The sequence below is a fragment of the Amaranthus tricolor genome, chromosome 15 (genome assembly GCF_026212465.1).
Source record: "Amaranthus tricolor cultivar Red isolate AtriRed21 chromosome 15, ASM2621246v1, whole genome shotgun sequence".
Classification (NCBI taxonomy): Eukaryota; Viridiplantae; Streptophyta; class Magnoliopsida; order Caryophyllales; family Amaranthaceae; genus Amaranthus; species Amaranthus tricolor.
In genome coordinates this window covers 4,573,679-4,586,991 of record NC_080061.1, presented here as the reverse complement: position 1 = coordinate 4,586,991, position 13,313 = coordinate 4,573,679, and the positions used below count along the sequence as shown (strand labels likewise).

The 13,313-nt window shown below is 28.6% G+C and overlaps 2 protein-coding genes across 2 annotated transcripts; both read right to left on the bottom strand.

The window, feature by feature from the left end:
* Positions 1-413: 413 nt before the first annotated feature.
* LOC130800949 (RING-H2 finger protein ATL29) lies at positions 414-1,355 on the bottom strand (the record flags this gene model as incomplete). The annotated part of the gene is made up of 1 exon (XM_057664695.1): positions 414-1,355. A coding segment is annotated over one exon (942 nt), but the record flags the coding sequence as incomplete, so codon positions are not given.
* Positions 1,356-2,297: 942 nt separating this feature from the next.
* LOC130801425 (cinnamoyl-CoA reductase-like SNL6) lies at positions 2,298-7,378 on the bottom strand. Its single transcript, XM_057665285.1, has 5 exons — positions 6,966-7,378; positions 6,467-6,630; positions 3,800-3,991; positions 3,389-3,723; positions 2,298-3,272 (listed from the first exon to the last, which is right to left on the bottom strand). The coding sequence occupies exons 1-5, from the start codon at positions 7,096-7,098 to the stop codon at positions 3,179-3,181; spliced, it is 918 nt and encodes a 305-aa protein (XP_057521268.1). The 5' UTR covers positions 7,099-7,378; the 3' UTR covers positions 2,298-3,178.
* Positions 7,379-13,313: the final 5,935 nt, after the last annotated feature.

Sequence of the window (13,313 nt, the reverse complement as noted above, 5' to 3'; positions counted from 1 at the left end):
TATTATCACACTTAATTGTATCATTTATCTATGTAGAAATGAAACCTAGCTACCACCTCATTAATAATCTTATATACACATTTAAACTATCTTTTAGTATCATTAATCTACACAATTCAACCTATTTATGTTTAATAAATCACGTTTACAACACTAAAAAGACAAAAACATATTTTCCGTAAAATTAACATTTGGTTTTACATATATACTTGTCGATGCACTATTTCCTAAATAACTCTAGCTAATTGTGGTTAATTAAAAAGTAAAATATTGACAATATTAATAAATACATTGAGACGAATCAAATAAAATTCCACTTGACTGTGTTTTAACGTATATATTGAGATTAAAATATAAATTAAAAGTAAATTTGAAACGTACATTTGATCAGGGTACAACAGATTAAAGATTTGTTATATAACATCTATTTGTGTAGTACAACTTGAAATTTCTCCAAAACCTTTATGAATATTGGTTGAATTGCTATCAATTTCTCCAAACGTTGTAGCACTTAGAGTAACAATATGTCTACTTACAATGATTTCTTTGACATGATCCGGTAACTTCAACTTATATTTATCATCTTCTTGCACAAACCTTTTTCGTAAAATCGAATGCCCCGTAGAATGTGACCTCGGAAATTTTTCGTTACCTAACGATATATCTAGTCCACGTTTATCGAACACGTCCTCATTGTCGTCTTTATTTTCGTCTTCAATTACAATGTTAATGACATTATCATTGTCGACCGTCACATTATTTCTATCAGCAACAATTTCAATCACATTTCCGTTTGTTGTAGTTTCGTCAACATTAGAATTGGTTTCCGATAATTGTGTTGAGTCTAATACATCGAGATTCCTACGACAAATAGGACATGATTTATGTGATTGAAACCATAAGTCTATACAATCTTGGTGGAAGACATGAGAACAAGTTGTTAATAGTCGAAGTAGGTCATGATCATCGAAATCACACAAGCATATGGCACATTCTAGACTGTATTTTTCACGTTGATATTGTTTAACACTTGAATACGTAAAGGTGGGAAACGAACTTACAATTGTAAAATCGAGTCCATGTACAGTTTTGGTCGAATCGATAGCTGGTCCATGAGGAGTTCGCCTGGTATTTATAGAATTGACAACATTTTCTAGAAGACATTTGCAAAAGTAAATGGAAAAAAAGCCTAGGAAGAATATGACTAAGAGAAGAATGGTTAAAACGAGGGTAAAAGGTGGGTTAGGATCATGGGCATAATGTGGTTCTGGGGCAGGTGATTGTAACGTCATTGATAGAAAAAAGTGGAGAGCTTGTAATGCAAGTAGTATAAGAATGAAGAATTCTAAAAGGAATTAATACCACAAATTGTGAGAGGAAAATGGAAATATACTTAAGTTTGGTGGTTAATAGGAATTCTCATAGAAGAGGAAAGTTTATCACTTCACCAAGTTTCTATATTGCAAGTTATTACTATTTATAGAAGGGAAATACTATATTTAACAAGGATTTAACTTTAACGCAAAATTCTATTTTAAATTTTTGAGCGATTTTGATTTTATATATAAATAATTGAGCAGTTATAGTTAAATAATTATAATATAAAGAATAGGATCTCGGTTTAATTGAAAAGTAATATTATTTTTGCAAGTAAGATTTTAAGTTTGATTTTTATCCAGATTTTTTTCTCTTAGCTGTGACATTAATTATTATAATGGTATAATTATAGAATAGCATTTACTACATTTTTAGATGGATAAATATTGAGGTACCTTTTTTAAGGGGGGGGGGGAGATTGTGAAGGTTTTTTAAGTGCTTAAGAAACATCAATATTAACATACCATGATTTATGATATGATAAATTATTTACATTGTAGACGTAATGGACGATAGCATTATGTAAATATAAAATGTATTCTGTTTTTTTTTTCTCATTTAGAATATGATAAGAAATTAAGAAAAGTAGTACGATATTGAAAAATTCTAATGTTGTGTTATTATTGATTATTGGTAGCAATAAGTGCTTCAGGAGTAATAGATAAAGTTCTTCAGAAGTAATGAATAAGAGGAAGCGGTACACATATAAAAGGAACTCATGTTATTTTTTGAGATAAAATTGTAAATATGTGCCTTTCTAGTAAAATATGTTAGTTAATTTTGCCCAAAATAAATATTTAGAAAATAGAAAGATTTATAATAAGAAAATCTTTATAAAATTTCAATTTCAATTAGAAAAAATTGAGAACAAATAAAAATCGGAGAGAATATATATAATATATTATCTATTTTAATATAGATTTATTTTTTTTGTTGAATAATACCTGATTCATTAATAAAGAGTCATACGACATCTACATCAGAGATAAAAATTAACAAGTACATAACAACTTTAACCAAAGATAATTCAAAATTAACAAAACTACGATAGTTGTATATGAGATCAGACAATTCTGAATATCCTCTTTCACATCGTTGTTTGACACAGCCTTCTACGAGGGGGGTCTTTGACCTGTTGTAGTCTTGAGATAGAATTGAATTTGATATAGTCGATGGTAATTGCAATTTTAGTGTTTGCTGCATTATCGCATTTATCTCTACCAACAAATCAATTAAATACTGAACTTCATAACTCCAAACTCTCACGAAGAGAGAAATCAAAACCCAATATAATGAATGAATAGAACAACTCTCCTGTAGAGAGGATAAAAATTTATTCTAATCATATTCAAAAAGCTTTAAAATGGAAAAATTTAGGGGCTTACGGTCAACTAAAAGATTGATGATAACTCTAAATTAACTATGGAGATTAGGATTTTTTTAGGGAGAGAAGAGAGAAAAGGAAAGGGTGGCGATTAATATATTTAGGGAGGTTATCATGGATCTATTTTAATCCACTTGATTTGATGTCAATAATGTCATGCGTCAACTACAACTTAAATCCACAATTATATGAACAACTTTACTAAATAGTATATCGCTCGCCTATTCATTCGTGTAATAATTTGCGTATATTTAATTTTTTAAATTTAATGAAAAAATAGAGTCATTTGCCTCTAATTTTCTATGTCTACAATGATATAATTAATATTAATATATCTATCTCTAGGAAAAAGAATTTTCTAATATTAAAGATAATATGTTGAATTTTTTCGCTAGGAAATATAAGTTGATTTTGATCTTAATCAACTCGATGAGATTCAAATTCCAAAACCACATTCTTCAACTTTTTGTTGCTAATTCTCGTTTGAATCATTTCACCATCTTTTGTAAAACTATACACAAACAAACAAAAGAACATGTTAAACTCATGAAAAGACTTATGTGACCTTAAATATTTAGATGATTGCGATGTTTTTAAATATTAATTGGCTTGTTAGCGAGAGCATACCTATGAGGATGTAGTGTTGTGGTGGGCATCAAAATTTTAGCAAGCTTAAGTGCATTATCTGGACGATTAATGACATGATTAAAACATAAGTAACGCCCATAAGTGGAAATATCTTCAAAGACACAAACATGAGCATCCACTAGGAAGTTCAAATCTACGGTCACCAACACTCCATCTTCATACATCTCAGCCGCTCCTTTTAAGTATGGATGTCTAATAGTAAGATCTGGACCTATTAATAATCCAGAGTTGACTGTCACCATGTTAATCCCTCTATCCATTGCCAATGCCCATGCACTCTTTTCGGCTGATGTCTTTGATAATGCATGCCACAACTAATGTCACATAAACAAATTTCAATTAGTTATGTTTTTTAATACAAGCATTTTACAGTTTACTATATATTCTTACCTTAAATTTACGACAAAAGCTCACATCACTCCAATGTCTCTCATCTAATTCCGAAAATATAGTTTTACGATCCTCCCTCCAAAGAATGGTTGTTGCTGATGACGAGAAAATGACTTTGTCTATTGTGTCAAGTTGTGCACATGCTTCTAATACATTGTGTGCCGCTCTAACTTCAATATCAACGGAATATTCCTGTATTATATAGAGAATTTTTAATTAATTAGATGAATAAAAAATAAAAACAACTTTTATAAATTATTATGTGTGAATAAGCTTACGAGTCTGAAATCAAATTCAAAGTGTTAATCAAAGATATAAAAGTATTAGTAGAATTTTGTTCGTCGTACTAAGACTTCTTTGTAGCATTGACCAATAATTTACATGGCCAAACTATCTAATGACCGAGACCATCTTGTTTTTTTCCCAACGTCAAATTGGTATCATCATCCCCATGAGTACATGACACCATTCCTAAAAATTAAGAATGTGCGAATCTTGACCCACAATTTTGGCCGACAAATTTTTGTTATCCACTTATCCTTCTCCTAAATTTCCACAATTTGGTGCATAATATATACAATTAATAAATAATAAAATAACAATACTAGTTAATAATTATTATTATAATCTATCTTTTTTTAATGACTTGCGTTGCACAATTTTTTTTTCCCGCCAAAAATTATATAGGTAAAAATACAAATATTCAACAAATTTAGCATATATTTTGTTTCTATAAATATTAAGTATATAATAGAAGGGTTAATTTTAAAGCTATGTGTCACAATCATATTTTTTCCCGCTAAAAATATTATAGGTAATAATACAAATATTCTTTCGGGTGCATACGAGTGAAGTAAAGTGTGTTGAAGTCTGAAAAGACTTGTGTTGATCTGCGGGGCTAATTTACAAATTTTATGAGTATTTATCGATGGTCTGATGAGTCAGAGTGATAGAGAAAAATAAATTAATTGTTGAATTTGCAGGAAACTTTATTAAAGTGCTTCCTAGCTTTGTGCTTGGATGGAAGAGGTCTATATCAATATGAGAGCATCATCATTTATGTCAATAACATTTTATTATAAAGATTATAAGCATAAGTAGACTATATTCAAATGCATGAAAAAATAAAAACTAAAATGATATAAATTTAACTAAACTAAACATAATTGGTCTTAAAAATTAAAAAGAATACATATATAAAAAACTTATATATAGAAGTACATAGCAAATTGATAACCAATATACTACTTGATATCTCATCAATCATCTTCCATCAAAATAAAGTTTTTTTTAGCTTTCTACGAGATACTCCAATAATAGAATAAGCTTCGGTCATTTTAATAGTCAATATTAAATAATGTGAATAATAATGAAAAGTTATTGTAATTTTGATAGGAATATATCTTCATAATTTTAATGGTTATGGCTTCTCACCTCTTTCAATCATTTTATTTTTTTTCACAAAATTCATTCTAATATTAGAAAAAAATAGTATTATATGATAATGAAAAATTGCGAAAATAAAATCTTTTTATGATCAAAGTTTCCATTATTATAGAAATAACATGATACATTTAACAAAAATTTACACTTCAAGTAATTAATTTTACTTACCACTTTTAGTACAACAATCAAACGGGTCATCACAGTTATAATCAAAATATAACAAATAAACTGAAACAGAGAGAAAACAACTCAAAATATAAGGTGAGTACCACAAATTGTTAGAAAATAGAAGTAGCTTTAATTTCACCAATGAATTGAGGAAGTTGCAAAAAACATGGTATAGATTGTGATTGGTAGATCTTGTAAACATGATGCAAAGATGTGGGCAACCTTCAATGGTTGATCAAAATTTATTGGTCTTTAACCTACTATTTCAAATCAGCTGTATGTAGCTGGAATTAGTTGTTTTAAGGACATTTCAAATTCAGCAGCATTTATTAGACTTTTCATGTGTGTGATTATTATTAACCTAAACTTTAATTTCTTTTTCTCTCATTTATTTGTTCTAACCATCAAATCGTGTTACTTGCAACCTTTTTCTACATACTTCCCTTTCAATATATAAATTAAGTAATCGTGAAACTTAATATGTTATATATGAGTTGTTCTTTTAAGATTATTTTGAAATTTCATATAACAATATTAATTCATTAATATTATATTTTTGTATTTGATTGACAGATAAATATAAATTAAATAGAGAAAATTTTGTTAAATCATTCTAGCAAATAAAAGAAGTAATTTATACTGTTCTTAATATTAATTGCGAATGTATATTGTTATTGGCCTAAATGGAAAGCTCACCAAAATGAGTTGCTAATAATAGAAAAAGTAAAAAGCTTTGTAAATCCAAACTTATTGTATAATTACTATATTTAGTATTAAAAATTTTTAAAATTTTTTATTTAAACTTTAATAGTATAGTACTAATCCTCTCGAGTAAAAATAAATGTGCATATTTCTCCTTTTTCTTTTCTTGGAGGGGTTACGAGTATTATTTGTTACCTTTTACTTCTCGGACCTTTATGGGATACTGAGTTAATAACTATGACTAATTAAATTTTGGAATCGGGGATATGTGGAACTTTGTGCTAATTATTTAATTAAATAAATTAAATTAATAGTCGGTAATTGTAAATAGTTAATTGAGGATTAACTTACGTCGTAGACAGGTTGATCATATGGAAGTTCAAAATTGTAGAACAAAGCAGAGCAACCTTTCAAAGCTTCAATAATACTATGATAATCAAAAAGATCACAATCAAATATCTTCAGCTTGTCTTTTCCATGATCATCTCTTAATCCCTTTAATCCTTTTACATCACCTATTAATCAAATAATTGCAATTAATCAACCAAATTAATCACCAATAATTACCTAAAAATTGTTTGGTTTGACTAGAAACATTTTTTGCCATGATATTTGTTTACATGTTTTTGGTTTGACATAAGATTTAAAATAAAAATTCTAGGAGAAATTTAATTTGTAACGATTTATTAAAGTTCATGCAACTAATCTTAATCTTTAAAAATTTAAACTTTAGTATCATTATTCATCTTGCCATTTTCATAAAAAATATAATTTCAATTTGCATTCTTAATCACTAATTAGCATACTTAATTAATCCGATGTTAATTAAAAGGACATAGTTATTACTTACCATGGGGTTGAACCGCTGCATGAACAATGTAACCACGGTGAAGAAGACGTCTTACCAGGGTTGAACCAAGCAAACCAGAAGCATCCATAACACACACCGTGTTGGAAATGGGAATAAAAGATGCAGGCGCCATTAATCAAATAATTAATAAGATGATTAGAAAGATAATTAAGGATTAAGGATTATTAATCGCTTTTTTGTATGTAATTCAAGTAGAGAAATTAAGTAATTGAGGAAGGATGTGTTTATAAACTTAGGGTTATAAGTTATAACTTATATAATGAATAAATTATTTGTAATAAAAAAATGAGGAAAGAGAAAGTTGGTTTAACATGAAAGATAGACAAGAATTAGTTTATATATATATATGAAATTTAAGGGAGAAAATTGTGGAGGAAGAAAGGAAGAGCTGGCATTCAAAGAGTGTGTGTATGAAGAAGAGTAGTAAGTTAATAATTAAGTAGAAGTCGCGTTGGAGGTAGTTGTTAGAAAGGGGAAAGGGAAATAAATGATAGGAAAGGAGTTGGGGTAGTCAAATCTTCTTATTAAGAAAGATAAGAGAAGTTTAGATTGACTTCTACACTCTAGTTAAACCTAGAAATCAAATTAATACTGTCCCTATAAAATAAACCATTTAACTCAAAAAACTCTGACATATTTAAATCAAATGGTGCAATCTCATCGAAACAGAGGGAGTATTAAATTTTATTGGGAAATTCAAGTTTAGATGAGGATTTGGATATTTTGTGGGTATTTGGCGTAACAGTTTAAGTAGGCCGGTGTTCATGGTATAGGCTTTAGATATTATTTTTTAAATAGCAATTTAAGTAGAGTTCAGTGATAAAGGTAGTTGCTGAAAATTAACTTACGTCGAACATGTTAATATCATAAAAATGAATTTAGGTGAGGTAAAAATTGTAAGGATTTTAGAGTATTTAAAGAGTATTATAATTTAATTATAAAGTTAAAATAATTTGGGATATATAGTATTATACTATAGTTTTAAAAAACATTGAGGGCAAGTTGCCGTCGCTCTTTGTTCCACTCTAAGCTTTGCCACATTGCGGGTCATATAGTTCCACTCTAAGATTGTATAATTTTATCTACTATGTATGTAATTAGAGCAGTAAAAGATTTTAAAATAAAATCCTACCTCAAAATTAGTAGAATCAAATAAATAGCTATCAGTGTAACTTAAAATTATTTACTTGTATTAAAGTTGATTAACTTGTAAAAATTCTCAAAGACCAAATTACATTGTTGATGTGTCATAAGTTATAACAATGTTGGAAAGTCTAACTAGTCAAAGGATTTGACATGAATATTAATTGAATTATTGGTATAAATTAAGTAACCTAGATAGATATTTATCATTTTTTTTAATCGAAGTAACATGAATAGTTTGTAGCATTTGAATTCCAAAAATTACGTTGATAAAATTGAAAATTGAGCCCAAGATTTAGAGTAAAAATATTGATCCCGAAAGCATTTTACAATTGTTGGATAAGGAAAGAAAGAGGATGGGAGTTAGGAGGGGGAAGCTAAGTAATTAAACAAAGTGACATTAAATTGGTGTGAGCTATCAAGCTAAAAGAAGAGACAAGTTTGGTAAAATCGTGTGCTTATGACTAGAGCAAACCAAATCCTGTTGCCTTATGTAGGTAGGGAGAGTTAGTTGAGGGATGTATACATAAATAGTAGAGGTGTTCATTCGGGTGATCGGGTCGGTTTCGGATGGGTGTCATTCGGTTCGGTTGTATTTCGGATCGGTTATTTTTCGACTGTGTGTTACAACGGGTCACACTCGGGTCGAGTCGGTTAGTCACGGTTCGGTTGGAGATCGGTTATTCAAGCTATCGGGTTAGCATCAGTTCGGTGTCGGTTGAAGTTCGTGTCGAGTGTCAATCGGTCTCGGGTTGTCATCGATTACTAATTGGTTCGGTTTTTTCGGGTACAGATCGGGTTCGAGCTTTATTTTTCGAGTTGTTATCGGTTACGGACAACTATCGATCGGGTCAATATCGAAATAAGTTAATAGTCGGGTTTTTAATTGATGTATGCTCATTTTATGGTAGATCAATTTATTTCAATTAGTTTATATATATATATATATATATATATATATGTATATATATATATATATGTATATATATATATATATATATATATATATATATATATATATATATATGTATGTATATATATATATACATATATATATATATATATATATATATATATATATATATATATACATATATATATATATATATACATATATATATATATATATATATATATATATATATATATATATATATATATATATATATATATATATACATACATATATATATATATATATATATATATATATATATATATATATATATATATATATATATATACATATATATATATATATATATATATACATATATATATATATATATATATATATATATATATATGAGACTTTTATTTAATAATGCATCATGTTGCTACTTTTGATAATTGATTGAATATTAAAAATCGATAATCGAAACTCGATTTGTTTGAATGAATAAGAATAATCTAAACTATCTCGTAGGCTATTAGTTACGTACTTAGACTTATTAGCGTTATTGTCTTATTGAGTACTCTAAAGTCTAAACTAATAGTCTCTCCAATTCAAAGTAATTATCTCGATTTCTTTTTAGGCTTGTAATTAACCTATTAGAAATTTAGAATATATTACTAGAGGGAGAATTTATGCAAATTCCAAATGAGACATTTGTTTTTTAATTAGAGGGAGTATAAGCTATTAGAATATACATTACTCTATTAAACTAATAATCGATTGTATTTCTAAGTTTGATAATTGAAACTTACTATATATAATAAGGTGAATTAGATTAATCAAGTAATCATAACCATTTTATATGATATTATGTATTTATACTTATTAGTGACCATGAATACTTTAAAATAATAAATCTATTACACTAATAATTGATCGTATTTAATTTAAAGCTTAATAATGTTCGGAACTAGACCTATTGGAGTGAATAAAACTAATACAAACTATCTTATAGAGTTATAGATTTATAGTTATAGACTAACATTGACATTTGACTGTTAACTCAATGTTATTACTTATTACTATTAGTTATTACTGATCTTGAATACTCTAAAGTAATTTATAGTAAATGAAACTAGTACTCCACCTTTTTTGTTACTTTGAATTAAATAGCCTAAATTATGCAATTTGACCAAATTCAATAATAAAAATATTTAATATTTGATATAAAATATTTATATTACTCAAATAAATTATTTTAGATAACTAATTGTCCAATTTGATGAATATATTACTCAATTGATACATTACTTATTCTAAGTCGTTGATCTTTGTATACAGACGTGTGAGATCTTACCATCTTAGCAATCTATGAGTTGTACTTGCACAAAATGTTATTGGTTATTAAGATAGCACACGGATAAGGTGTTTTAGCCGTTGGATTTGTAATGATAATATCATATCAGCGGTCATGAATGTGCCACGTCGCCGTCATGTGATAAAAAAGGGATTTGGTTCTTTTCCTCATCTTGAATCCTGATACAGCACGAAACAGGATACCTCACTTCCCAAATCCCGCTCTAATAAACCCTAACCCAACTCTCTCTTCTTCATCCTCTCACTGAAATCGGCGGCCCTCTTTCAATCCCATCTGTTCTCCTCCAATCCGGCCGGTAGAACACGTTCATCTCCGGCAGTTTACACTTCACACTCTCACGGCCCAAATACCCAACAATCTTAAGGCAGTCGAAGAAACCCTAGTTTCTTCACCTTCACCGTCATAGCCGCACACACTGATTGAGTTTTGCTTTGAGTAAATTGCTTTGAGTAAATTGATGAGGAGGCTGTGAACTTGATTAAATTTGGTGAAGGAAGGTAATAAGTTGTAATTGTTCTTGTTTAGTTCTTGTTTAGTTCTTCCAATGGTCAGTTTCTTCTCTACTTGATAAAGGACTGCTTGAGTATGCTAATAAGTTGTAATTGTTCTTTGAGCGAAATACTTTTGGCTGTCTTTTGTGTAGACCTTATTCTTCAATTTGTGACTATTTTTGCCAGGTTCGAGTTAAAGCAATTTGTGTCCTTGAAGCAATCTTGAGAAAAAAAGATGATGATCATTTTTCCTGTATGGCTTCATACTTGGTTGATCGCATAGATCTAGTGATCAAATGTTCCGAGTCTCCACAGCCACAGTCTTCATTGAGAGAGAAGGCAAACAAAGTAAGTATGTAGGTTTCCACGTTTTGAGCTATATATTATTTATTTGCTCTTACCACATCAGTGTCTTTTGAGTTCTTGCTAGAGTGCTAGTTTATCATAGATTTTATCATCAGTACTTAAATCTCCAAATGTCGCTGTACTTTTGCATCTGTTTTCTTGTTTGGATTGAAATTGTAGGTGGATGTATAGAAAAAGGCTGATATTCATGGTTCTCATTGTTCATAACTTCAATTTTATCATCAGTGTGTATAGTCTATTTTTCTTTTTTTGAGCGGATAGTCTAATTTGTTCAAACAATGTTCAATACTTCTTTTGAAATTAGAAGATGGGATTAAATTTGTTCAATCTCTAATTCTTAATTGTAGGAAGATGAATTTTGATGAGGCAAATGAAGCTAATGGTTTTCAATTTGACAGTATTTCGAACACGGGTAATTTGTTAATCTAATGGTTCAAGTACCTTATATGTTGTGTACTTTATCATTCTTTTGCATTGTGTTCAATATTGAGATAAATTACTAGCATGTCATGTGTATTATTTTTGTTGAAATTAACAGCGTTTGAAGAGTTACAAACTAGTGTATCCACTCCAAGGAATGTGAACCCGAACCCTAGACAAGTTGTCCAACGTCCTATTCGTCCACCAAAGCGTGCAAAAACTAGTAGAGGAAGAGGTGGAATTTCTTTAGCTGGAGGTCGAAGGCGAACTAGAACTGAGTTTCAGGAGGATATTGAAGGACTTGGAAAGCGTACCTCACCAGTTTGGGATCATTTTACCATAGTGGCCGAGAATGTAAATTTGTGTGGTGACTTCGAGCTTTTAAGTTTTTTATGTAATAGACAAAATGTTTAAATTTTGGTTAATAAGTATTTATTTCGACTGAATTTCGAATTATGTGGTTAATAGAGTAATCATGACGTTTGTTTGTTATAAAGTTGGGTAAAAATAGCGTAAAGTCAACAAAAAAAAACTTCTTTTTTGTCTATCATGTGGAAAAATTAAAAGATCAAGGTCACCATGTAGATTAAACAATATTTGTCTACTATGTAGAAAACTGAAAATTTAGGATTACCGTATGAAATTTTCGAAAATCATTTTATTATGTGTTTTAAGTCAAAGAGTTGAGCATATTATGTATCATTGACATTTGAGGCCCTAATTATTAAGAATTTTGTGCGATCAGATATGTTCCAAATGCTCTGAACCTACATGAGATAAGAGATGATTGAAAAAAGAAATGGACCGGAGCAACAATTATTATGGGTAGAAGAGTGTTGCATAAGAGGGATGAGTATGACTTAGCCCAACCTTTTGTAGTATTTTCTCATTTTCTACATAAATTATTTGGTTTTACTTTTTAAATGGGAAAGGTACATAATATTTAAGTGTGGACTAATGACTTATTTGGTAAATAGTTGTTAACTAAAGCTGTTGGTTGAAATTGTTGATTATTTTGATTAATTGAAAATGTTGGCTAATAAATTAGGTTTTAAGCTAGTTGTACAAGTCAAATTTTATAGAGATGTTTGAAAAAAAAATTATTTATTAGTAGTTGATTGTTTTATAGAGACGTTAGATATAAAGTTATTTGGTGAAAAGCCAAAATTCAATCAAAAAGTGAACAAAAAATTTTATAATTTTTAATTACACTCAATTAAATATATATTAAATATTGAATTAAAATAATACATTAATAAATGTATAAAATTAAATAAAACATTTGATGTAAATAGAGAGCACAAGAATATATAGCTACTCCTACTTAATTAGCTAGATTTATTCCGTAAACATAAACGATTGTTTTATAAATAAATTGGTTATATCAAAGTAAACGACACAACCACCAAACTTGTTGATAATGATTTTCTACAAAAGATTGCCAACACTAAAACCTTGTTAATATGTTTTCACATTTCACATGATTATTTGACAATCAACTCCATGATGAACTAATGCTACATGCCGATTCATGATATTAGTATGAGTGGGTCGTACAATCATTTTTATATGTATATATAATAATTATTATTTTTAATTTTGTTGAATATATATTATTCAGTTTAATATTAGAA

Coding starts and splice junctions, on each gene's coding strand:
- LOC130801425 (XM_057665285.1), bottom strand. CDS start 7,098: ATGGCGCCTGCATCTTTTATTCCCATTTCCAACACGGTGTGTGTTATG. Junction 6,631..6,965: donor TGCAGCGGTTCAACCCCATG/GTAAGTAATAAC, acceptor TTTGATTAATAG/GTGATGTAAAAGGATTAAAG. Junction 3,273..3,388: donor ACAACACTACATCCTCATAG/GTATGCTCTCGC, acceptor GTTTGTGTATAG/TTTTACAAAAGATGGTGAAA.